The sequence below is a fragment of the Eptatretus burgeri genome, chromosome 9, assembly GCF_056783735.1.
Source record: "Eptatretus burgeri isolate ZD-2024b chromosome 9, Ebu_testis_v1, whole genome shotgun sequence".
Lineage (NCBI taxonomy): Eukaryota > Metazoa > Chordata > Myxini > Myxiniformes > Myxinidae > Eptatretus > Eptatretus burgeri.
The window spans coordinates 37,904,560-37,931,590 of record NC_140969.1 but is presented as its reverse complement, the minus strand read 5'-3'; the positions used below and the strand labels follow the sequence as shown (position 1 = coordinate 37,931,590).

General features: G+C 42.4%; 1 protein-coding gene across 1 annotated transcript; it reads left to right on the top strand.

The window, feature by feature from the left end:
• LOC147019927 (casein kinase II subunit alpha-like) lies at positions 1 to 27,031 on the top strand. The gene is made up of 12 exons (XM_085894791.1): positions 1 to 637; positions 780 to 891; positions 1,814 to 1,915; positions 2,435 to 2,485; positions 15,175 to 15,234; positions 15,334 to 15,417; positions 15,541 to 15,651; positions 15,905 to 16,006; positions 16,236 to 16,336; positions 17,499 to 17,647; positions 23,764 to 23,841; positions 25,094 to 27,031. The coding sequence occupies exons 1-12, from the start codon at positions 537 to 539 to the stop codon at positions 25,198 to 25,200; spliced, it is 1,158 nt and encodes a 385-aa protein (XP_085750917.1). The 5' UTR covers positions 1 to 536; the 3' UTR covers positions 25,201 to 27,031.

Below are 27,031 nucleotides of genomic sequence, written 5' to 3'. Positions count from 1 at the left end.
CGAAGTGCCTTTCCGCCAAGGCGCCGCCATATTGCGGGCTTTGCGGCGGTGCAGGCGGCTTGAGCGCGTGAGCTGCCGTGGCCTCGCTGCAGCTCGTGTGGTTGCGCGCGCGCGTGTGTGAGAGAGAGAGCGCGCGAGGGGGAGCATCACGTGGCGAGGCGCGCGGCAATCGGCTTCCGGACGCTTCGGTGTTTCCGCACTCGGCCTGGATTTTTTTTTATTTTTTAATTTTTGACTTGTCTACCGAGTTTAGAGGGCGCGTCGGGGCCGAGCGCGTGTGGGGCCTCGGAAATTTCACCGCTTCCCGGCGGCTTTTGTGGGGGAACGGGTACGCCCTTGCCTTCTAGTCGAGCTGCCGGGCCGAGAGCGTGTTGTGGGCCTCGAGCCGAGGCCTTCTCCCTCTCCTCGTATCCGGCGCCGTGATCCTGCTGAGATCGACGGGCGCGCTGCTCTTGCTGCTCGTTGCCGCCTCATTGAGAGCGGCCTTGTGTAAGGCCCCCGCGGCCTGCGAGCTCCGGGCCACGACCTGGCGTGCCATGGCCGGACCTGTAGCGAGCAGAGCTCGTATGTACGCGGACACGAACACGCATCGTTCTCGCGAATATTGGGACTACGAGGCGCACGTCGTGGAATGGGGGTGAGCGCACCGCACCGCACCTCACCTCACCGCACCGTACCTCACCGCACCGTACCTCACCGCCTTCCTTCGTGGCTGACGGGGCCGTTTGACTGTGCGTTGTTGGTCGCTCGTGGCGTGTGCTGACGTTCTCCTCGTTTAGGAACCAAGAGGATTACCAGCTTGTGAGGAAACTGGGCCGAGGCAAGTACAGCGAAGTGTTCGAGGCCATTAACATCACGAACAATGAAAAGGTGGTGGTGAAAATCCTGAAGGTAACTGGGTTAGGGTGTTTCATTCCTTCAATTTTATCGTACGTCTTCCTCTTCCTCTTCTTCTTCTTCAGGCGACAATATTGAGAGTAGTAGTAGTAGTAGTAGTAGTAGTAGTAGTAGTAGTTGTAGTAGTAGTTGTATAATGTTTCCACATTGTGGGGTCGACCGAGGAGAGAGAGAGCTCTCGGTCGAATTGTTTTACGAACCTGCTGGCCATGTTGTAGCTTATTGGGGCAGGACTTTCTAATTTGCTCAGAGTGCCGGCGATAGCTTGCCTACTCTTCGCGAAGGACACCGTGGGATCTTTAACGTCTCCCAACGAATGCCTGAAGACGGGACGTCCAGTTTAACGTCTATCTCGAGGAACGGCACACACACACACACACACACACACACACACACACACACACACACACACACACACACACACACACACACACACACACACACACACACACACACACACACACTCTCTGATGATGATTAATCCTGCCTGTGAAACACCGCGATGACGGTTTATATATACAGTATAGCTACGTCGGGATTCGAACCCAGATGGACAACTTAGAGGTGTGTGTGTGTGTGTGTGTGTGTGTGTGTGTGTGTGTGTGTGTGTGTGTGTGTGTGTGTGTGTGTGTGTGTGTGTGTGTGTGTGTGTGTGTGTGTGAGAATAATCAAGTCGAGGTATAAAACACAGTTGTATTAAGTTAGTTTTGTTGAACTTGCCTTAGTTCGTCGCATTGTACGTCTAAGAATTGCCACGATCACAAAATGAACACCTGATTGCGTGTGCAGGCCTCTTGTTTGTCGTGTTGAAATTGTAAAATAGACACGCAACAACCGAATAAGCAAACCTTGAGGTCGGGTGGTTACCGATGCATTCATTATGCAATTGTGCTCCGTCATGGTGATGTCTTTGCAGCCTGTTAAGAAGAAGAAGATAAAGCGAGAGATCAAAATTTTGGAGAACTTGAGGGGAGGCCCAAATGTCATCTCACTAATCGACATTGTGAAAGATCCCGTGGTGAGTATGAAATCCTCAAGTTTGTACCTGTTGTGGAATTTTCATGTTTTTTGCTTCTGTTGAAACGTTTCTTACTCCAAGGGAAGCCTGGTGCTGGCTTAATATCTTGGGGTCTTGAATTTGAGCCTCAGTTAATCCAATGAAATAACACCACATGGGTTAACTCGTGGGTTGGGTTTACCCATTCAAATAACACCACATGGGTCGACACAGCCCGTCGTCATCCTGAGGTCGGCGAAATGAGTACCGGCTTACTGGTAACAGGAGACACTGCATCAGCGGCACAGCTGCCCCCTAGCAATGATGTAACCTGCAGTCATGGGCTGCATATTAAATAATGATTCCGAGGGAAATTTAATTCGTATAACTCGTTTGCTTTGCTTTGGTGAATTGAAAGGCCTTTGGGTTGGGGTCATTGCTTCCTTTTGTAGAAGAATTCTCAAAACTGCTTTCCCTCTTTTGATTACTCGTTATTTATTTGTTGTTTTTTTCCACTATTTCTCGAATCCCCTTCCATAGTCCCGGACGCCAGCTCTTGTGTTTGAGTACGTCAACAACACCGACTATAAGGTTAGTATATGGTTGCTTCCACTGTTTGGGTTGTCCATTAATGCCTAAAGTGGAACTTGTAGATGCTGTCGTTGCATCTCTTCAACCACTCGCATCTTTATGTGCCGAAGCTTGCAATTAAGCAGTGTATGTGACGTCACAACTTTGTTCTTCTGGAACTTCATTTCATTAACTGGTGACTGCATCACTTGGTTATTCGTAGCTGTGTGGTGTTTTGCACATCATAAACACGACTGGATGTTTACACTTTAGGCGTTCTGATCCATTTGGTGATTTGATCAGGTGGCTTATTTGCCAAAGTACTTTTGAGAATTTATATAAAGTGGACCATTAAATGGAATCGCCGTACAATTCCTCAATTGTGATCTGAAAGTACGTGTGGGGTTTAGTTCAGCCATCAATGTATGAGACAGAAGTTTGAAGGAGGCGACACATTCCCCATGAATCCGTGACAAAGATCATGAATGTTGTCTTGCCCTGAGTTCGCCACAATCTAGTTTTTGTGACAAATTGATTGAAATTTGTATGTGCCCCTCAAAAGTGAGATGATATCATACATTCTCCTCTTTGCAGTTTTTTTTTTTTGGGGGGGTGGGGTGGGGGCAGGGTGAGGGGTGGATGTTTTCAATGCATTTACTTCATATGAATTTCATACGAGATTCTGGGATTGTGGTTAGAGTATCTGCTCCACCTGGTGTTTGCTTAACGGTTAAGGTTCTGAGTTTGAGCCCCTGTCATGCCGTTAAGTTAACAGGTGGGTTGACCTAGCCTGGGAGTCGGCAACCTGTGGCTCTGGAGCCGCATGTGGCTCTTTAAGGACTCAAGTGTGGCTCCCAAGCCTGATCGATAAAATCCCCTTTTTCTCATTTAAAATTAATTTTCAGAAAAATCTTTGTGATTGTCGTGAAAGGATAAAATAATACTTGAGAACGTTGGCGGAGTGATAAACAGGAAAATACATCTGATTTACCGGCGTATTCTGCATGCAAGACTTGCACGTTGTGCTCCGCGCACAGCCTGCTCTCCATTACGCGGTTATTTTCGCCATCTTGTCGGCAATATTATTGCTTCAGCTTGTTTCACAGCTTCAGTATGGGCGTACTCTTTGTACTCTTTGTACTCTTCAGCTTCGGAACTCTTCCCTTCCAATATATTTTCACTTCATTCTTGAGGTGTGCGTGTGTTGTTGTTCCATATCTGAACTGTATTTATGAATACTGATACTGCATCAGCGTTTTGAGTCTCTTAATTATTTTCAGGAAACAGAAGTTTGCAACATTTATCAGTGGTACTGTGAAATGGCTTCAAAGAAGAGGAAAACGGAGAATTTCAAAATGAATGGACTGAATCCTTCACGTTCATATCAAGTTCGGCTGGGCTCCCTTTATGTCTCATTTGCCATGAGAAATTCGCCAACAACAAAAATCCAATCTCGAGAGGCAATTTCCTTAACAAAAAACAAAACACGTTTGCCGAAAAGTATCCAGTTGGAGATGCCAGAAAGAGAGCCATAGAAAGAAAGAGAGCCATAGAAAGCCACAGAAAGAGAGGAGCTGAAGCACAAAGCAGACCAAAGTAAGAACACATTCACTAAATGGATGAAATCACCGAGCAGCACAACTACCGCTCGTTATGTGGCAACTCAAGAGATTGTGGAATGAGGAAAGCCGTGCACAGATGGTGAATATATAAAAGAGTTCTTTATCAAAGTATCAGAGCAAGCTGTACAGTGATTTCAAAAACAAAAACGAAATTGTTCAAAAAATTAGAGACATGCCATTGTCTGCAAAGGCGGTGAGGAACAGGACAATAAAAAATGGCAACAGACAAAAGTCAGCAGATTAAGGACATCAATTCAGCTCCGGGCTTCTCTATTGATCGTGATGAGTCGTGTGATGTTTACGACATTGCACAGGTTGCTATTCTTGGTAGTTACGTGAATTCTGATGGACCCCAAGAGGAGCTGATTGAATTGCTGCCCCTCAAAGGCCAAACAAGGGGAGAAGATATTTTGTCAACTATTATTGACTGCCTAAAGACAAAATAAATAAGCACCGGCCATATCATCTTGGTCGCGACCGATGGGTCATCGAATATGAAAGGGGACACACAATGTGTTTGTTACTTTCTTGCAGAAAACACTGGATCATAATTTGCTATCGTTTCATTGCATCATTCATCAAGAAGCACTCTGTGCGAAAATGTTTCCACCAGAGATCACAGAAGTGATGACCCTGGTAATACAAATCATCAACAAAATAATGGCAAAAGGGTTGAATCGCTGGGAGTTCTGTGAACTTCTAGAAGAGGTCAACTGTCAATATTCAGACCTTCTTCTGCACAACAAGGTACTGTGGCTTTCCAGGGGAAGAGTGCTTGTGCGTTTTGCAGCCTGTCTGAAAGAAGTGAACATGTTTATGCAGGAAAAGGGCTGTGAATATGCAGAACTTACGGCTCCTTGGTGGCTACAGAGATTTCACTTCATGGTGGACATCACCTTACTTTTAAATGGCCTTAACAGAAAGCTGCAGGGAAAGGGAAACACAGCTCACTTGCTTTTAGAAGAGGTGCTATCTTTGAGTGAAAACTAGCATTGTTTGCAAGAGACATGGAGATAGGGTTGCTGGCTCATTTCCCATCACTGAAACAATTCGAACAGGAGACAAACTATGAACTTGACACCGAGAACCTAAAAAATGTGATACTGGGAATGCAAGTAGCCTTCGGCGATTTCAGGTATTCGGAGACGAAGCTGCAACTTTATCATTTTGTGTTGCAACCCCTTGAAGCAGACATTTCTGCACTCAACTTTTCAGCATTTACAGGAGTAGACCGAGCAGAACTAGTACTAGAACTGGCCGATTTGCAGGACAAGGACATCTGGAGTTCTAAATTCAGAGGCTCAGTGACTAAACTCAAAAATTTAGAAAGACACAGATCTACCCTGGCACTTCAACACAGATGGACTGAAATGAATGATCTTTAAAAACAAGACCAAATTGTGTTTGAAGTTTGGAATTCTTTCCTGGAAACCTACAGTAACATGAAGAGTTATGCATTTGGCATTCTGTCCATCTTTGGATCGACTTACCTGTGCGAGCAAGTGTTTTCAAGTATGAATTTCATAAAAAGCACACTTTCAGATAAATAAACAGATGTTTGGTACTACAGAACTTTAATATGGATACAAACAAACACGACATAATAGTGACCGAAGCTTTTCATGCTGCACTCTTCAGGGTAAAAATCGCAGCAAGTGAAGAAGGAAGTGAAGGCGCGTGCTTTATACACAGGTCTCGATAAGGTAGACACTGAGTGGTTCAACCGTAATGACGTCACGGTTAATCCGAACACCCATTGGTCGGCTCATCATCTTCACCTCGAGCTCCCATTAGCTGGAGCAGAGTTCGTCGATGATTGACGTTTGCAACCACATCCTGGAGAGGGGGGGGGGTGGGTTTCCCCAAAGGTCCATTCACCATTCGTTACCGTATAGCCCTTGATCTTTCCATGCTGAAAGAGACACAGAGATCATACAAATTCCTTTTGACGACATAGTATTGGATCGGTGGTAAGGATGAAGGTTGCTTCCAACATACATAAATGAAACGAGCTCCTCAACAAGGATGTGCTACCCACCTCACAAACCAGCAATGTTATTTATGAGTTTAAGTGCTGATGTGAGGCTCGGTACGTGGGCCGCACAACGCTAAGATTGGCTGATCGGATCAAACAACCCGTCCCCTTGGCGATTCGAAGAAATATTGTGAGGGTAAGAACACAACCAGTGCGAGCATGTAGAAATATCCAGCAACCACCGGCCACTGTACCTGCTTCATCTGCCATTGCACAGCACCTGATTGCCAACCCTATCTGTGCAGACCAGTACAATGCAGATATGTTCAGGATATTGAGCCGAGGTCGGAGCTCGTTTCATTTACATATGTCGGAAGCAACCTTCATCCTTACCACCGATCCAATACTATGTCGTCAAAAGGAATTTGTACGATCTCTGTGTCTCTTTCAGCATGGAAAGATCAAGGGCTGTACGGTAACAAATGGTGAATGGACCTTTGGGGAAACCCATCCCCCCTCTCTCCAGGATGTGGTTGCAAGCGTCAATCATCGACGAACTCTGCTCCAGCCAATGGGAGCTCGAGGTGAAGATTATGAGCCGACCAATGGGTGTTCGGATTAACCGTGACATCATTACGGTTGAAGCAATCAGTGTCTACCTTATTGAGACCTGCGTTATAAAGCACATGCCTTCACTTCCTTCTTCACTTACTGCGATTTTTACCCTGAAGAGTGCAGCACGAAAATCTTCGGTCACTATTATGTCGTGTTTGTTTGTATCCATATTCAAAAGCGCACTGAGAAACCAATTGAACAAGGTGAGTTTAAAGTCCTGCTTGAAAATGAAAACAACAGCATGCTGTCCAAACATCGAACGACTCTCCAAAGAAACTCTACAGCAGAAATCGCACTAAACTAGAAGGGCACTCGGTAGAGCGCATACATCCCCCACACAATGCCTGATCCAGTAGAACATATCGGGCCCAATAAATTTTCGAATTATCATTATATATCGTTTTTGGTCCCATCCTCTCAATGGTGAAGAAGCACTTTAAAAATTGAAAAAGTCTGTTATCTGGATGTGGATTTGGATAATCACCAAAACTGAATCAATTTGTCCTTGTCACATACCCAACATGTCCACTATGTTTCTGTGGAATCCATCCATAACTTTTTGAGATATCGTGCTATATATATATATCGTTGTAGCCCAATGTCAATGGTGAAGAATCACTCAAAAATTTCAGTTGCCATATCCGGATCTTCACCAAAATCTAATCAGTTCGTCATTGTCACACACCTAACCTGGCCACCAACTTTCATCCGAATCCGTCCACAACTTTTTGAGAGATCCTGCACACAAAAAGACAAACAAACAAGCAGTCATAAACTGGTACTTACGAAATCGTCAACTTGACCTCTGACCTTGTCTAATAAAAGCTCTCTTGAGAAGGTAGCGAAGCAAACCAGAAGTTTCTACGATGATTCTGTACTAAACCATCAAAAATCGAATGTATCAGACACACAGGGGTGAAAACATAACCTTCTTCCACCTTCGTTGGCAGAGGTAAATATGGGTAAGCTAACTCAATGTACTGAAGAAAATTTTGTGGCCCCTTTCATCGATACCAACTCGATAAACATGTATTGCATTCCAAATCAATGTGTGTGTCTTTGTCCTGTTATTCAATTCTTGAAATAGGGTTTACGTGCATTGCGGCTCTTTAGATATCGCGTTTTTGACCAAATTTGAAAAAAATGGCTCTTGTTATTTGGGTTGCCGACCACTGACCTGCCCTGTCATTCTTGTGAGGTAGACAAAATGAGTACAATACATAATACTGTACGAGCTTCCTGGGAAGAATGAGTCATTTGAGTATCCTCTGTTGGAGTTGCGACCCGTCCATGATTGTGCCCCTCGCCAAAGAAAAACTGCCTCGGCAATCCTGTGCATCTGAAGACGCAAAAGGAGTGGCTTTTCTTCGATCTGCTCCGAGTCTCTGGGATATCGGCTCTTCGATTCTGACCTTGGTCGAGTCTCACTGAAGTCTTTTCACTTATACATGCTCTGTTTGAGGATGTAACGATAAATATTCACTCTGTCTGAGGATGGAGCATGGATGAATCCAATTGGGTGGGTGGGGAAGCTCGAGGGGAACTTTCTTCCTGTTTTTTTTTTTTATCTTGTTAAGGCATGTGGAGGAGATAAAATGCAACAGGCCAGGATGTCACAGAACAAAAAAAAAAACAAAGCAATGGAAAGAGAGCAGGAAGATACCAACAGCATGGTTGAGGACAAAATAGAAGGAAATTTGGAGAAATAAGAGACGTGGGGAAGGATGAGGGCAAGAGGGGGTGGGGGAACACAGACAAGATGAATATAGCCACAGCCTCTCAATCACAGAAATGGAAAGAAAAACTGGAAACTTTAAAAAAGATGGGCTTGGGCAGGGTTAATAGGGTTGTAAAGGATCTATGGGTAAAATAAAGGATTTCTCCATTAACTGAAGAGAAAAGTGAGGACGCAAGATCATATATGCAAGCTCTTCCACAAACTGAAGCTGTAATGATAAATAAATCGATCAAAACCCTTCACCAAAATGGTCAATTCCTTGAGATCTGGTTTGTTGGAATTATTCCTACAAAGTTTGGCTTGAGGAAATAGCCCTTTAAAATAACCCAGTAGCATCTCAATAATACCGATGCAATTGGTTGGTTTGCTTTTTAATTTTTGGGTTTCTGAACGATCCTTCGATGCAAAGGATTATGCAGAGACGAGCGTTGAATAAAATGGATGAGGAGGCTGTGATTCCCTGTCGAACTTGAGTCTTCGTATGTGGTTGGATGTTCCAAGCCACTGTATTCCTGTGTTATTTGAAAGTTATTTTTTGCTTAAAATCTGAATTGTACCTCTGAGTGCAATTTAAAGGTTTAATCAAAGGGAATGATTGGGTTGGTTTAAAAAAAAAATTGTGGATAAGAGTTTTATCACCCTCCCCCCAGGCCTGGTGTTGGCTTAATGGTAAGGTGCTTGGCTTAAGATCTTTGGGTCTTGCGTTCAAGCCCTTGTCAGGCCATTTAATTAACACCAGGTAGGGTCGACTCAGCCTGTCATCCTTCCGAGGTCGGTAAAATGATTACCAACATGCTGGGATGAGTGAGCTGTTCGAGTATCTTATGTCGGACTGGCGACCCGTCCAGGATTGTGCCCAATAGCCCAGGAGACTGCCTCGGCAGCACTGATGCTCTGCACAGAGTATGGTCCCAATGGTACTGCACAGATGCCAACCCTCCCGATTTCATCGGGAGGCTTCCGAAAATTCACCCAAACTCCCGCCCTTACGATCACTATCCTTATCCTCCCGAAATTTTGATATTTTTGCACTGTTCACTAATCAGAATGTACTAGTATGAGAATTGAATGAAAAGCATCGTCTGCTACGTATAGCATGTGGTAACTCCATAACGTTCGCTGCTACCAAATTGTACGTAAAAAATTGCAAATTCAAATGAGGAGCAGCGAAACATTGGGTCTGGATCTCGCTTATGCGATCATGCACTGAGATTTAGTGCATGCGGTATGTGTGCAATACAGTGCATGCGGTATGTATGCACAGTGTATATGCATGCGATACGCTCACTGCATGCAGCTGGGCCCCGTACCAGCCCGGCGGTCGCGACCACCGTGCGGTGTTTAACATCCGCTGGAGTTCTACGAGTCGCGCTGCAGCTGTGGAACATCGACTTCGAAGTTACCGATGCTTCAAGCCCTCGATGTTGATTACGAAATGGCAGAAAAGAAGCTTGCGAAGACCAAGAAATGGTCTCAGAAGTACAAGACCGAATACAGTCTCCAATACCCGTGTATTCGAAAGTCTGAAAGAGGAATTCATCATGCGTATTGTACAGTATGCAGCGTTGATATTTCAGTTGAGCACGGAGGTCGCGATGATATTCGGAAGCACGTTGGAAGCAAACGGCACACAGACATTGCAAAGGAGAGATCTTCGAGCACGAGTACCGGTACACTTCTGAATTATTTCACCAAACAAGGGACAAGCGAGGAAGAGGATGTTACCCGAGCGGAACTTCTCTTTAGTGGATTTATTGTGGAACATAACTTGCCCATATCAGTCTCAGATCATGCTGGACCTCTATTTCAAAAGATGTTTCCAGATTCAAAAGTTGCTTCAAAGTATGGATGTGCAAGAACAAAAACTTCAGCAATAATTGGTGAGTTGTCAAATGTTACTGCTTCATCTATTGCCGATATTGCTAGACTAGCTCCATTTAGCCTAGCTACAGACGGTAGCAATGACAGTGGTGAGGCCCAGCTATATCCTGTCCTGATTTCGTACTATGACAACAGTGCTGGGATTGTGAAGCAAGGTTTGCTAAGTTTGCCTGCGTGCAAACAAGATTCCACTGGAGAAAACATTTTCAAACTGCTTGATCATGAGTTCAGTGACAGGAAAATTCCGTGGGGAAATTGTGTTTCCTTTTGTGCTGATAATGCCTCTGTCATGGTGGGCAAGCACAAAGGAGTCGCTGCTTATATCCACAAACAAAATCCAGAGTGCTACATCATGGGATGCCCTTGCCATATGATGCACAATACGGCCAAGAAGGCGGCTCAGGCCTTACCCATTGAATTAGATGACTTTCTCATCGATATTTACTACTACTTGGACAAAAGTAGTAAACGCGTCAAAGGAGTGAAAGCACTGCAAGAACTCTGTGATGCCCCGACACACAAGATTCTGAAGCATGTCGCAACAAGGTGGCTGTCCCTTGGTCAGTGCCTAGACAGGCTGATTGAACAGTGGGAGCCACTTCGCCTCTTCTTCAAAGAAGAAGTACGAAGAAAAATGCAACCAACTGTAGCCAAGACTCTAACAACGAGCAAGAAGGACGGCACTGTATCTACTGCCAGTACTGGCACTGCAGGATCAAGCACTAGTGGAGCAGCATTCACCACTACCACTGCAGTATCTGCTGCGAAGAAGACAGCAGGGACAGCACCAAAACCAATGCTGAGAGCAGGTAGCATCACCGGCCCTTCATCACGTTCATCTACAAAGCAGATCCCTTCAGAGTCGAGAAAGACTGTGATAGTCCCATCTACAGGCAAAGAAGGACCCAAGTTAAGTTCTTCTTTTGCCAAATCACTTGATAGAAGCTCAGCAAAACCTTCGAATCAGAGGTCTTCTTCCTTGGCTGCACCTACCTCAAGCTCTCTCCTCAAACGTAAAATTGGATCTGGTACTACGAGTCTGACCTCTTCTGCTGGCAGTAAACGCAAGTGTGATCGCCCTGCGGCTAAGTGTACTACGAGTTCTACAACTAAAAGCGCATCTTCCTCAAACACTGTGCAGGAATCTAGAGAAAAACGTGTCAACAGGATGTTCTTGTCTCCACAAACAAAACTCTATTGTTTCTTCCTTCGATATGCTAACAAGCTTTTTGAGAAGGGGAATCTTCTGCTCCAAAGAGACGAACCCTGTATTCATCTCCTGCACGGAGAATTGAATGGTCTTCTGAAAGATATCTTCGTACGGTTTTTGAAACCATCGGTGTCATCGGTTGCTCTGGTAAATGTACCCTTCTCTGACAGAAATCATCAGAAGAATGATGAGGACCTCATGATTGGGAACGATGCCAAACTGTATATAAGGGAACAAAGGAGTCTCAAGAAATCCACCTTCACTCTGAGTGAGTCAGACATCCAAGGTTTCTTCAGTGCAGTTCGCTCATATTATGTGAAAGCCTGCAATTACATCTTCAAAACCTGGCCGCTAGATGATGAATTAGCCAAGCATGCTCAGGTGCTGGATGTTAAGCTACACCAAGAAGTGGGGTTTGACTGTGTGGAGTTTTTCATCAAGAAATTCCCCTGTCTGTTCAGTGGCGGTGATAGTGACATAGACAGTCTTGAGAGTGAATTCGCTCACTACCAGGCAGACGCCTCCATAGCTACAATTGCTACTGAGACAGTGAGAGTGGATGAGCAGTGGCATCGGATTTCACAGCTCACAGATCCCTGCACTGGTGCCAAGAAGTATCCTAATTTGAGCAAAGTGATGAAGGGAATCTTGGTCATTCCTCATTCGAACGCATCATGTGAGCGGGCACTCAGTCTTGTACGGAAGAATCATACTAAATTTCGTCCCAATTTGAGTGTCAAAACCCTGGAAGCTCTCTTAATTGAAAAACTAGCTCATAGCACCCCTTGCTACCAGAGAGAATACAGCAAAGACATAATCAGAAGGGCTAAAAGAGCCACACAGCTGTCACTCAGCAAAGCTGCCATGGAAAAAAGCAAGCAGCAGTAGTACCAGCCAGTAAGGTAAGAAAAATATTGCTTCTTTTGTGCTTTTTGTTAATCTTTGATTGTCCCCTAACTTACTAATATTAACATACATGTAACATTAAAAAGTGCACAATTTTCCCCTTTTTTGTTCAAAAAGTGGGAATACTTAACATGTTAAATGCTCCAAAAGAGGGCTCAGAGGGCACTAGAGAGCGTCTACAACCCCAGAGCTTCCAGGGCCCTAAGGCGGGCCCTGGACCCCGCCGCAAGGGTCGAGCGCTCCGCGCTCGAGATGTGCGCTTAGCGCACATTATTTGGTGTCGGTTGCAAATCCTCCCTAATTCTGATTTCCAAAAGTTGGCATCTCTGACTACTGGAGCATTGCATCAGCAGCATAGCTGTGCCTCCAGAAAATGAGGCAGCCAAGCAGGCACAGGCTACATAAGAAATAAACAAAAACTCTTCCATCCCCCCTGCCCGCCCAACCATAATCAGACTTGTAGAGCATCCATAAAATAGTAAATAAAAATTTATGAACAAGGAAAAAGGTTTATTTGACGCTTTATGGCTGGTAAAATGACCTCGGCCCTCCAGTTATGCGCAGTCGCCTCTGAGCCGTTTAGCCCACTTTTGAATCTCGACCCAGCTATAAACCACCATCCTTATGCTTTGCATGCAGGGTGATACGTCAATGTGTTTGCAGTCCTTCAGATAGACGTTAAACCAGAGGATCAGTCTCCCAGCATAAGTTGATGGGCATTAAAGATCCCATGGTGTCCTTCACGAAGAGTCAGCAGGTTGTCACTGTGACCCTGAACAAATTCCAAATTCTTGCCTAAATCTGCAGATATTAAGTGGTCTGGTCTTCTTGGATACCCCTTGACTGCTTTATATCTTGTGTCATCACTGCTTGCTATCTTATCTGGGCAGCAGTTCCTGCATTATAAACAAATTCACATTCAGAGGTTCTTCGCATATTACACGCGAACTGTCTTCGACGCCGAAGGGCAACCGAGATTTACTGTCCGTCTTTCTGTAAGAGCTGAGAGATTCGGAAAGGGAAACACTTGAGGTGGTATCAAACTCATAATATTCCAAAATGCAATTGTCGACTTTTTAACCTTGCGTCTTTGTACACACAAATATACCATGAAATACAAAAAAAGATACGCATCACATCTTGTAATATTCTGACTGTGATGTTGCTTCGGTTTCTCGCGTTAAGAATTTTTCAGCTATTTTAGAAAGGCAGTGTGTATTCCAGTAAAGGAAACGAGGATGCCTACAATCCACTAAACGTTATGTTTGACAATGAAAACGAAGAAGCTTTGTGACCCTGAGCAAGTGAAAGTCGATTTGGATACTGGGTGATATTGTTAGAAACGATATTGTTTTTGTAAAGTCCACTGCATACCTGTTGATGCCAGGTATGTTGATACCGCACACCCTGATTATGCCAGCAACCAGTACAGATTCAACCCTCGGTGCTGCAATCCGACGTGCGACTTCATCTCTGCCTTCTTCTCAACAACTGCCATGGTCAGGGATATGATGGTTCTGCTTAACAAGCAAGGGGGGAAAAAATGGAGTGGTTAACCATTTTGCTTTTCAAACAGTAGGTTCCGTGTTCTCTTCTTTTAAGCGTTCTATTATTTGATTTTTATTTTGCCTTCCGAAGAATGAAGTGCTCTGGTAAGTGAGGCTCCTAGCTCAATTTGGTTACAATGCTCTACTTGTGAATCGTCCTCCATTTTATACTTTGTGCAAGGGCTGAAATGTAGGGCTTGGGTGGTTCGTTGGTGACACGCAGACCAGAACAGTAGGAGATGCTTAAGGGCACTCGTAGAACAACCTTCGCCTTGTGTGCCAGGAATGGCTTTGAGAGACGTCGCCGTTCTTGTAAACCCCTTACCCATGCGTGCATACTCGGCATTAAGAGCGTGAAAAAATAAATGGGGTTTGTCATCCAAGGCTGTGTCTAAGTTGTCGAATAATTGTGCCATGGTTGTGAAATATTTGTCAAAATTATTTATGACACAATTATACTCATCAGGGTGATTAAATTGCTGTGCTGTGAACTCATTTTGTGTAATTGCTGTTTCTCATTGCTTGATCGAGCTTCAGACATGATGATTGGTGAGAAGCGCCGAATGTTTGTTTATTTATTTATTTTGTATTATGCACAATATATTTTATTATTGTTATTATTTATTTATTCTATTTATTACCTCTGCCACCGAAGGTGAAGGAGGTTGTTTTCACCCATTTCTGTGTGTTTGTCTTTGTGTACAGGATATCTCAAAAAAGTTGTAGATGGATTCGGATGAAATTTTGTGGACAGGTTCGGTGTGTGATGAGCACGAACTGATTAGATTTTGGTGATGATCCAGATACTAGATTTTTACGAGTTATTCTTCACCATTGAGAGAGAGGGCAAAACCAATGTATATACAGCACGATGTCTCAAAGTTGTGAATAGATTTGGATGAAACTTGGTGGACACGTTGGGTGTGTGACGAGGCCAAATTAATTTGATTTCGGTGAAGATCCAAATCTGGATACGAGAATTTTTTAATTATCAAAGTGATTCTTCACCATTGAGAGATCAGGCCAAAAACGATATAGTTCTGTATAGCATGATATTTCAAAAATGTGTTGGGCCCGATATGTTCTCATGGATCAGGCATTGCGTGGTGGAGGTATGCGCTCTCCCGAGTGCCCTTCTAGTTTATATTTGTTTCTTTGCCGTAACTTCCTAAAAATGTTTTAAAAAATTTTTAATATTACTATTTGTCTCCTGCAGCAACTGTACCAGACATTGACAGATTATGACATCCGCTACTACATGTATGAGATTCTGAAGGCAAGTGCATGTTGTTTGGCTTCAGAAGAATAAGTGCCTTAGCATGTTTGAAGATGCGTGAAAGTTTTAATGCAAAACCTGGCGTGTACCACCTCTCAGGCCCTGGACTTCTGCCATAGCATGGGAATTATGCACCGTGACGTAAAACCTCACAACGTCATGATTGACCACGAGAACCGCAAGGCAAGATGAGGCTATTGCACTTGAGTTGTTTCTGTCATTGTTGTCTCAACAGGTTTGATTACCCGTGGCTCCATCGTGTCATCCTCCGCTTTTTTTTTGTGCCTTTTTTTCTCCCCATCTTAGCTGCGGCTCATAGACTGGGGCTTGGCTGAGTTCTACCATCCTGGGCAGGAGTACAATGTGCGCGTCGCTTCACGCTACTTCAAAGGACCGGAGCTGCTCGTTGACTACCAGGTGGGATTGTGCTCTGCAGGGGAAGCATCTGTCATTTGGTCATCGATTTGGTGGAGTTTGTGTATCAGAGGCATTTAAGATAGGTGCCTTGTATGTTCCCTTGTATTTAGGATTGTTTATTTGAGTTGGATCAGTACTTTATGGACTATTAGAGGTGAAGCTATTCACTGACTTGTTTGAATGGTGTCACCTCCCTTGTTTTATTTACTCTTCCCTCCTCCCCTATTTCTTTTCTTCCCCTCTTTCCTGGCAGATGTATGACTACAGCTTGGACATGTGGAGTCTGGGCTGCATGTTGGCCAGCATGATATTTCGAAAGGAACCTTTCTTCCATGGGCATGATAACTATGACCAGGTTTGTCTTTTTGTGTTTTGGACGTTCTCTGGGATGGAAGCTGAGGCGGTTTGGATCAAGACTAATGCTGCTTGGTAGCAAAGTGGTTACAACTATGTAAATTCAGTTAGTTTTGCTGGTGAGGGCTTGTGTCAATTGCATCGTATCGACTACGTATCTCGTGCGATTCATTTTTGGGAGTGCGATTACTATCAGGAGAGATAAATGAAATTGTTGGTGGTGTATACAGCTGGTGCGGATAGCACGAGTCCTGGGAACAGAAGAGTTGTACAACTATGTCGACAAATACAATATCGACTTGGATCCTCGCTTCAACGACATCCTGGGAAGGTAGTTATTTATTATAAATGCATCGAGTGTACTGTATTGATATTATCCAAATGCAAAAGGCTAAAACGAATACACTTTTAAGTGAGTTGTGATAAGATTGTAACAAAAAAGGTCTGTTTTGGTCTTTGTTAAACATGTGTTATCAAGTTACTTCCTACCTTCTGTTAGTTCTAACTCCAAAATTGTAATGTGTTATGAGAGTTCCCCACAATCCCATATATCCCAATTTAATTTTGCTAACAAAAGTGTAATAATTTGGGAATTGGCTAACGAAATGCACCGACAGCTTTGGGTTAATCGTGTTGGTGTGCTTTTCAGTGAAACAACTGAAAAGTGTTTAAATGTTGTTTCAAGGTATCTTACCTTTTTATTTTATTTTATTTTATTTTTTTTCAGGAAGTTCACCTTCTTATCGGTGCTTAGGTCCAATCAAAACCGTTTCTCTTTGGCTTGAATTTGTTTTTCTTGTCCTGAAATATTTTTTATGCCATAATGTTTCTGTATCCTGACTTGTTTCATTCATCGTTGTGAGCCAGAAATGCTTTTCATATTATTGTGTGAATTTGTACGAGTTAACATTCGTTTATTACCTCCACCATGAAGGTGGGCAGAGGTTGTGTTTTCACCCCTGTTTGTCTGTCTCTGTCTGTCTCTGTGTGTCTGTGAACTGGATATCTCAAAAAGTTGTGGACGGATTTGGACGTACCTTGGTGGACAGGTTGGGAGTGTGACAAGGAAGAAGTGATTCAATTTCGGTGATGATCCAGATTTGGATATGAGGATTTTAAAAATTATTTTCAAGTGATTCTTCACCATTGAGATGGGGGCAAAACGATTATATAGCATGATATTTCAAAAAGTTGTGGATGAGTTGGTTAGGTGACAAGAACAAGCCAATTCGATTTTGGTTCAGGTCCACATTCAGATCTGGGATACAAAACGTAAACTGTTCAGCCTGGCGGAGATTTGCGCTCCACTGAGTGCCATTCTTGGTGGTGTTACTGCTGTCGACACTTCAGTTGACTTGCATATCAGATGAAAGTTTCTTCTTTTCTCTTTTTTTTTTTTTTCCTTCTTTTTTTAACCTTTGTCGAGTCCAGGGGATTCGAAAGTTGTGATTTTGTTTCTTCTGTGGTCATAAGCTATGTGTGTTTCCTCTCAGGCATTCACGGAAGCGCTGGGAGCGCTTTGTACACAGTGAGAATCAACATTTGGTGAGCCCGGAGGCATTGGACTTTCTGGACAAGCTGTTGCGTTACGATCACCAGACCAGACTCCCACCCCGTGAGGCCATGGAACATGCATACTTCTGTAAGAGACAACATGGCTCGAACATCCACAGTCGAGATGCAGAAATGTACAAGTCACTTTTTCTTAAATATAATGTTTACACAGCAAAGAGATCTTGGTCTTTTCAAAAAGTCTCTCTCTCATGTGTTTATAAAATGGATAATTTTTTGAAGTTTTGTGCTACTTTACAAAGGTAAAATACAATGAACTTCAAATATGATTAAACTCGATTTTAAAATCCAAGCTGCTGCTTCTAGAGTATATTCTACCACATCATATACTACCAATGGAGAAGTGACAAAGATGCTGCTTTCCAGCTGAGAATTACCCAGATGTTTGTCTGATTTCAACAGATATTTCTGTACATGGTCTTGGAATGGGTCTCATTGCTCAGTTTCAGCACATCATGTCCAAGACGACTAAAGTTTATGGAGTTCAGTGAGGAATGTTTATTTGCTGTTATAGTGGAGCCTCCATTACAGTGATGAAGACTATCCGTGCAATCCTCAAATTTACTGTGGGGAACGTTTCGAAGTGAAGACCACAGGCCAAACAAACGTGACAAAAGAACTGACAAACCATCAAGAATTCCCTTAAGGGACAGATATTTCTGACATTGTTAGACATAAAACTTCAGTCATGCGAGTAAATAAGTCAGAGACATTGGGATGCAAGGCAAATATCAGTGCAGTTTGGAATACTACACAAGCACGGTGCAAAAATAGGGGATATTCTGGGCTTCAAAATGTAGAAACAGGTTTGTCAGAATGCCATGCCTTGAGCACATTATTAAAGTCAGATTTTGGGATGCCAGTTACAGGCTTGATAAAACTGAATGAAACTGAAGAAAATAAAATTATAGAATCAATCCCACCTCAAACTACTTCTTTTTTTTTTTTTAAAGCATATCAACATCATCATCAATTTCCATTGTATGACTGAATTAGCCCAATTTGTGTAATCATCGAGTTACAACGAGTAATTCCAAAGAGTAGAAAGGATTAATCAGAAGGAATCACCAATTATTGATTATGGTTAAAAGGACGATTTCCATTAAGACTGCATTGATCGAGAATATAATTTTGCTTGTCAATCATTTAAGCAATGCTATTTTCACACACGTCTTTCCAATTGTTATGACTGACCATATTGTTCCAACGTAGAAATGCTAATTTCACTTATCTATTCCCTTTTTTTCAATTTTTTTTTTGAGATGGTCTTTGAAGCATAGATATTGACCACCAGGATTACGATGGCCAGCGCCAATTTCAAAAGAGATAATTGATTTTGGCAGTCAGTTGTCGACACATCTGGTAGACCCAACGCATCTTTGCTCTGGCCAGATGCATGAACATGGATTCAAAGTTTGAAATGCTTTCAACTTCTTGATAAGATGCAAATTCAGACTAAATGATTTTCAGAACTTGACGCAAGTGACGTTGCTGCAGTACGCTGAGCTGTTTAATTTGCCCATAATAAGAGTAGATAAAACTACGGCATGATGGACAGTGAATTTTGTTTGCAAATTAATGCAATCGGAGCGCCACACACGGTTGGTTCCACAGCAAAGCTTGCAGCTGAGATACGTCGACTAATTTCACGATCATTGCTGAGGGAATTTTAAATATTGCTGCAAAGATAAAGTTGTCCACCAAATTCGACTCTGCAATCGATGGCAAAGGAGGTGGGATTTAAAAAAATTTGAGGAAAGATTGGTTGATGTAAAATTTCTGTTTTAGTTTGGTTGATTGTTAAGCCAAAATTGGTCATCGTTGCTGAAAATTTGTTGAGAGTTTGCTAAAATCAGAAACGAAATTACTTGCAAACACAGTCATCAGCACACAAGAATCCACGGACAAATTTCTGGCAAATGTTTGAGTCTGTTGAGTGGTGACTCGTGTTGAAATGACCACCATCGATTGGCATATAGATACCGCTAGGAACATCCTTCACAAGGAAGTGTTTAAAAAAAAAAGCAGCAAAGAACAATATGAACAAGGTTGACACAAGCATACAGCTATGCATCACACCCTTCTCAATCGTGAAAGGGGCAGACAGCTCATTGTTGATTTTGATGTGACCATTCGTATTGTCATGCAAATAACGAATCGGCGAAATTACCTTACCCGGGCAACTAAGTCGACACAAAATTTGACACAATAACGACTCTCAACATTTCTTCTGGATTTGACACGGAGAGAAAAATTGCATCGACGGTCAAACGATTCTTGCAAAAATCGCACTGCGGCTCACTTAAGATTCTTTCACTGAAAGAAACAACTAGACTTTTTTATAATATTGGCAAATTTTTATAAGACCTATTCCACGATAGTTGCTTGCATTCGATCGGTCACCTGTTTTTTTTGGAAAGTCCTAATAACATTTGCATTCTTGAAATTGCTTGACAGACTCATGAACCCATAAAGCAGAAGACGAGGAAACAGAAAGTCAGTGTGGTAACGGACAATTTTCCAAAATCCATTGGAATAGAATCGGGGCCACTAGCTCGGTCATTTTCCATTTGCATGATCGCATCATTCATTTCAGGGATGAATGATGCAGTGGCTCGACTTTCTGGAACAGGACGTTGAGAGATGGAATCCAAGACTCTAATGGAGAAATTATCATTACCTTTAAAAAGATTGGAGAAGTGCTCATGCTAGCGATTTCAAAATTTGAGACTTGTCTGTTAAATCATCAACATTTTCAATGACTTTGTTTTTGTGCCACATGCAAATCATTACCACCACCAAAGGGAAGTATGTCGATAAAGGTTGTTTTCACCCCTGTCTGTCTCTGTTTGCCTGCGAACAGGATATCTCAAAAAGTTGTGGACAGATTCGGACAAAATTTGGTGGAGAGGCTGGGTGTGTGACTAGGATGAAATGATTAGATTTTGGTGAAGATCTGGACACTGGAGTTTTGGAAGTGATTCTTCACCATTGAGAGATTGGGCCAAAGACGATATATATAGCACAATATCTCAAAAAGTTGTGGACGGATTTGGATGAAACTTGGTGGATGAATTGGGTTGGTGAGAACAACAAGCCGATTAGATTTTGGTTCAGGTCCGGATGCAGTCCCAGCCTATCGGTGGGATACAAAACGTAAACTGTTCAGCCTGGCGGTGTGCTCTAACGAGTACTGTTCTTGTTACCCTCGCCAAAGGAGAGAGTCTTGTATTTGGGTCCGTTTGTCTATCTGTCTGTTTGTCCGCACAGAACTTTTGCGTTTTTCTCCGCAACCGCTTCTCTGATTGAGACAAAATTTTCACCATTGGTGCGAATGCTCATGTAGAATGTTTTAATGACAATTATATCATAGGTCACATGGTGTGGCTGCCATATTGGAAAAAGGAAAAACTTTGCACCACTGTATCTCTGAAACCGTACCAAGGAAAAAATTGAAATGTGGCACATCGCAAGTACTCCTCATGGGGAATGAGTGTGATTTTTTTTAATGACGTCATAGGTGACCTCGTTATGCCGTCATAATTGCATATGTAGAAAGCCACATCCGAATAGTATGAAAATTTGAGGGTCATCTCGGAATAAAATGGTCTACAGGAAAAAAAATCATGACATCATCGGTCACGTGATTCGGCAGCCATATTGTAAAAAAAAAAAAAAAAAAAAAATCTTCTCTGAAGTGGCTGAACAGATCGAGACAAAACTTTACACGTATGACTTGCCTGTTCATGAGGAAGAAAAGGTTCACATACATAATGTCATTGGTCACATGGTTTGGCAGCCATATTGGATTTACCCTTAAACTGAAAGAAATCTTTTCCAGAATGGCTGAACAATTTGAGGAGAAACTTCACACAAGTGTTCCCCAAGCCATGGTTGTACAAGTGTTAAAGAAGAATTGATAGGTCACATGGTTTGGCATCCATGTTGGATTGAAGAAAAATATTAAATAATATTTTCTCTGAAACTCCTTAATCAATCGATGTCTAACTTCACATTTATGATATAGTAGAGATGGGGAATACATGCTTTATATTTAAACTTTATCCGACACATGGTTCGGCAGCCATATTGGATTTACCCTCAAATGTGTATATGTATATAATATATATATATATATATATATATATATATATATATATATATATATATATATATATATATATATATATATATATATATATATATATATATATATATATATATACCACTCAAAAGAAGTCCTGGTGAGGGTCTGCAATCTGATTGCTCTTATTCTTGTTTGTTGTTCTTGCTTTACGACTAAAAGTTATTTGACGCACCACATTACGAGTTTGTAACAAGTTTTGAATTTCCGAATCTTTATTGTCAAACCAGTCCTGATTTTGCCATTTACTCACACTGACAGTCTTTTGCCACATCCAGAACAACCTTTTTCAAAATGTTCCAGTTTGACGAAATATCAGTACAGTATTGTCTGAAATGTTGCTTAACTGATAATTGATCAATAAGTTAAAAGTTTTTCGATATAAATTATTAGAACCTTCTTTGTTTTTTTTACTTTCTGCACATCAAAATGAGGGGGAGTTTTATTTTTATTATTATTACTAATTGTTTCACGAGCACCAGCCAGTGACCACTATATTCGTTATGTCTGTGTGTCTGTCTGTCCAGAGCATAACTCCGTGGACTTTGATCCGATCTTGATGAAACTTGGTTATGTGTTCGATATCAATGTCGAGTTGTGTTTTCCTGGATGAGGGCGTGCTACGCCCATTGTGGGTGGAGCCACGCCCAAAAAAGCCATTTTTAGGGGGTAGTAGGATTAAAAATCTATCTTATCCTAGGGAATTGGCTGAATGGAATGGGTTCTTCGGTATTTGAATAGCAAAATGAATTATCTAAAACTCGTCGTTGTCCGACTTTTTTTTTTTTTTTTTTTTCATTTTCGTCCCAAGATCAAGGTCACAAGGTCAAAAACTTGGAAAATTGCGAATTCTGACATAATCATACGACCGCCCAAACTTTGAGAGCTCAGATGACAATATTTTTTATGCATAATCTTGAGGTCATTCCCCACCTAAAGTCTTCAAACCATTTTGCTCTATCTCAAACATCTTGCACGTAGCGCCCCCTTCAAGTCTGTTTTTACGCTGATTTCATCAAAGTATGGATAATCCGAGGAGTGTGAGAAGCCATATAGCCTATATGACGTTATATTGTTCCTGGAATGTTCCAGAGGAAGTTTTGCACCAAAGGTCATAATCCTTGACCTTTGACCTTTAAAGGCCACAAAGGTCAAATTTTCAAAGTTGTGGGCATCGAACCGGGTTTTCGACCTTCTTCGACGAACTAACTCCAATAAGCTATAACACGTGTCCTGTTTCTTTATTTTAATGTCCACAACATTGTTTTGTGACCTTTTAAGGTTATGCAAAGGTCAAATTTTGAAAGTTGTTGAACAAAACCGGGTTTTTGACATTTTGCAGCTAATAACCTGTCACTCGTACCACATCATGTTGATCATTTTTATAACTTGGTCAAAAATTATCACATTGTCTCATCCTTGACTTCTGGAACAATCTACATCGTCAAATACCGCTCATGAACCATTGCTGTCTTCAGTCTTTTTATTTTTATTTTTGAGCAAATTGATGCTTAGAGATTGTCCAAGAGAGAATGCAATGTAAAAGGAAGTGGTCGGTGTTGCAGTCGGCACCCCTCATGACATATATGGCATGCACATCACGCAAGTCACATTTTCGAGTAATTAAACAAGTGATTGTGTGCCACTGTTTAGACTGTGCAAACTGCCAAGTACTACCACTGAAGAAGGTGTTAACAAAAGCTGGGAGCAGATAGATGGTCGATTTGCAATTGGGGCATGAGGAGTCGAGGAGGTCCTACAAGACATTCGATGGACACACACACACACACACACACACACACACACACACACACACACACACACACACACACACACACACACACACACACACACACACACACACACACACACACACACACACACACGCTTCTTTTGCACTGTCGATACAATACCTTCCCATAACTTTTGCTCTGATGGTGTATTTTATATGCATTTTTCTCTGCAAGTATCAGTTTAGGATGGTTAAGCTTGTATTGTGTGTGTGCACTGTGATGGATGCTGATTATGGCCATCTCCCTTAGATCCCGTGGTGAAGGAGCATGGCAGGAAGGGTTCCATGAGCAGTCTTTTCTCCAATTCGTCCCCCAGCACAGTCCCAGGTTACTACCGACACGAAGCACGTGGCTTAACATAGATCAACTGGTCCACTTATGTACATGGTGTCTAAAGATGGATTCCATACTACCACTGATTGAAGCACGTCTGACTCGCATGATCAAATGTCGTGCTGTGTGCCGATTTGTCCATTGTCTTACGATGTTTGTTTCTTGTGTAATATAGTTTTTCAAAATCATTCGTTTATTATTTGAGTGCCGATTACAAATGGAAAAAGTGTTCAAAATGCTTGTCTTGTATTTAGGGCTTGGAGGGTCTTTCTAGTCCATGGTGTACATGACATGTAACTTTTTTTTTTTTTTTCCTGGTCCCACTTTCTTCCACTTATTCTGAATCTTGTTGATCATCCAATGGTGTCGGGCCAAAAACTCGTGTTCTGAAATGCTCATAGATTGTATTTTTATTATTTAGTACTTTATTCCCATAATGAATTTCTTTAATTGTAGTTGATCTCAAACCACACCTCCCCTGTAAATCCTACATTCTGTTGCTCTTGATCATTTTCCATCTTTGATCGTGTTTTGGGAGATTCCGGATTTTCCTGCTTTGCTCTCTCTTGTCGTGCGTACAGAGCCTACAGTTTTTCTTTGCCATCAAAGAACAATTGAATACACTTTGGTCAACGGTATGCATACAATGTTGGGGTTGATTGAAAAAGAAAAAAAATTGAGGGTTATTTTTATTTATTTATTTAAATTGTTTTTATTTTATTTTATTTGTTGTTTGTTTGGTTAAAAAGGAAAATAAGACCATTGAAGCCAAATGTTAGAGATGGCCTACATCAGCCTTTTAAAAACACCCACCAATTATTTCCAACTTTTTAATGAAAAGGGGCAGAGGAGTGGTGAGATATTACTGATATAATAATTTGGCAAATGGAGACCATATTTACTCTCACCAGAGGTGAGGGTATTGCATTTGTTTGCGTATAATGTGCTAATGTAGACCACAAACTCCATTTGGTGGTAGCCAGTATTACACGTCTTTTTTTTTTTTTTCAAACGAGCAAGTCTATAAAGTATGTACTATTAAATGTCTATAAAATGCATCCTTTTAGAACGTGAATGTGCAATAAAACCGAAAAGGTCTATCCCTTGTATGAACATAACCGCCATCAATGCATCATTTACACAACAACCCAAAATATATCACACACACACACACACACACCCCACAAAAAAAGTCCTGGCAAAATTCTGCAATCTCTGATTGCTTTCTTTTTTACCTTTGTGACAGGAATGAACTCGCCACGTGGCAGTCTGACATCATCTCAGCCAATGCTCCCACCACCCGGGACGCCTGTAGCTGCCCCCGTGGCAGCTGCTGCCGGCTCCCAGCCCTGAGAAAAGCGGTTCTCCACCCCGGGGTAGGCATGCTTGGCCGGCCTCACGCTCTCCCATGCACTGGGCAACGGGGTCTGGCCTGGACGAGCCATCCTTTCTTCCCCAAGCATGGCGTTCGATGACAAACATGGCCAAGTGTGGTGTTCCCATCCCAGGCACACTTTTACCTCCCCCCGTCTGTCCCAGTACAAGCATTTCGACCTCGACTTTGCCTTTGTCTAAACGGACCTTCCCGAGCCAGGCATTGCTTTGCCCAGCCTAACGGCCCTGAGCTCCATTTCTCTGACATGGTGACCTTCCTGTTCCTGCCTACAAGTCCTCAGTTTAGGATATATTTTTCCCCCCCCTCAGCTACTGTTTACAGTATGAAGGTTTGGGTTTTTTTTCATTTCTTATGGGTCTTGCTTTTTATAGCATTATGTAAAACATTTGTACAAAACTTGTGGCAGTACAAGTCACTTTGCCGTACCTTTGGCTGGGTTCATTGTAAAGACTGTGTCCCTTCCCCCGAGACTCGGAGCCAAGGCTTGTTGTTCTGCATCCAGGAAGGAAAAGCGAGTCAAGTGTTTTTTTTGTTGTTGTTGGTTGCCCAGGGTGCAGACTGAGCAGGCTGCCTATGATGTTGGCAGATGGGAACATCCCTTCTGCTCACCGTATTGCTCACACCACCCCCACCCCACCCTCTGCAATTTCCCTTATTCTTTGTTTCTCCCCCTGAGCGTATTACCTACCTGGCTGCCCTGCTGTGTGCGGGCACGTAAGGTAGAGTGAGACCCAATAAACAAGGTTGTGTCCAGTTACCTGTCTTGCTGTTCATTGGGACATTTCAAATGCATTCATCTATTTTGAATATCATTTGCAGTGACTTTCTACTAACCTTTAATCGTGTAACCGAATCCTCATGCAAGTTTAGTCTTCGATGTGTTGTAAGAAAAAGAGAAGCAGGGTTCAGTTTTGTTTTTTGTGCTCTTAAATTGCAAGATTTTTGCTGTTTCTTGGTGATTATCATCTTTCAGACTTGAACATGAAGCAAGTTTGTAGTTTAACCGGTTACCAAGGGGAATGGGGAACTGCACAATGGTGACTGTTTGTGTTTTCGCCTGTTTCCGAAGAGATGGAAAGAGGGTATCGTAGTGCGTCCGTGTTGATGGCCATATTTTTCTCATCTCCACTGCTTATAGAAGGTTGTGTCTGTGTCAGTTATCCTGATAGTTCTCACGCAAATGAATAATAATGATGAGACTGGTTAAATTTTGCTACATATGAACCGTTAACGATGTATTTTTCATGATGTATGGATGGGGGAATATACTGCCTGACTTGTGAGCGTCGCACCTTCCTAAAGGAACAAGAAACGCTATTGTAACAGTGCTGTTCGTGAGTCTGCACTGGTGCTCAGATATACTGTAATCTATATACCCCGGCAAGGCAATGCGTTAAATGCTGTTTTGTTACCATTGCAACCACTCCAGAGGGATTGTGACCATTTTTTATTTTTGTGTGTGAAAGAATTGGGTAAATTGCTTGGATCTTTTGTCAGCTGGTCCTGCGATTAGCTCATCATGATGAATGTCTTTTCAAACAAATAACGGTGGGGGTGGGTTTAAGGTTAAGGTAAACCTGTGAGCAGAGGTAAACATTGGTGAGCAAGGTTTTGTAGTTTTTCTATGGAAGAATATTGTCTAGATTTCAGAGATCGGGATGGAGGGTTATTTTTGTTCCGAGATTGGCAGCAGACAGCTCATGTCTAGACCTTTTGCCTGTGGCCGGCATGGTAATTTGGAACCATTTGTACACATCCATAAGTGCACATAAAAAAACAACAACTTTG

Coding starts and splice junctions, on each gene's coding strand:
- LOC147019927 (XM_085894791.1), top strand. CDS start 537: ATGGCCGGACCTGTAGCGAGCAGAGCTCGTATGTACGCGGACACGAAC. Junction 16,007..16,235: donor GGCATGATAACTATGACCAG/GTTTGTCTTTTT, acceptor TGGTGTATACAG/CTGGTGCGGATAGCACGAGT. Junction 23,842..25,093: donor GTCCCCCAGCACAGTCCCAG/GTTACTACCGAC, acceptor CCTTTGTGACAG/GAATGAACTCGCCACGTGGC.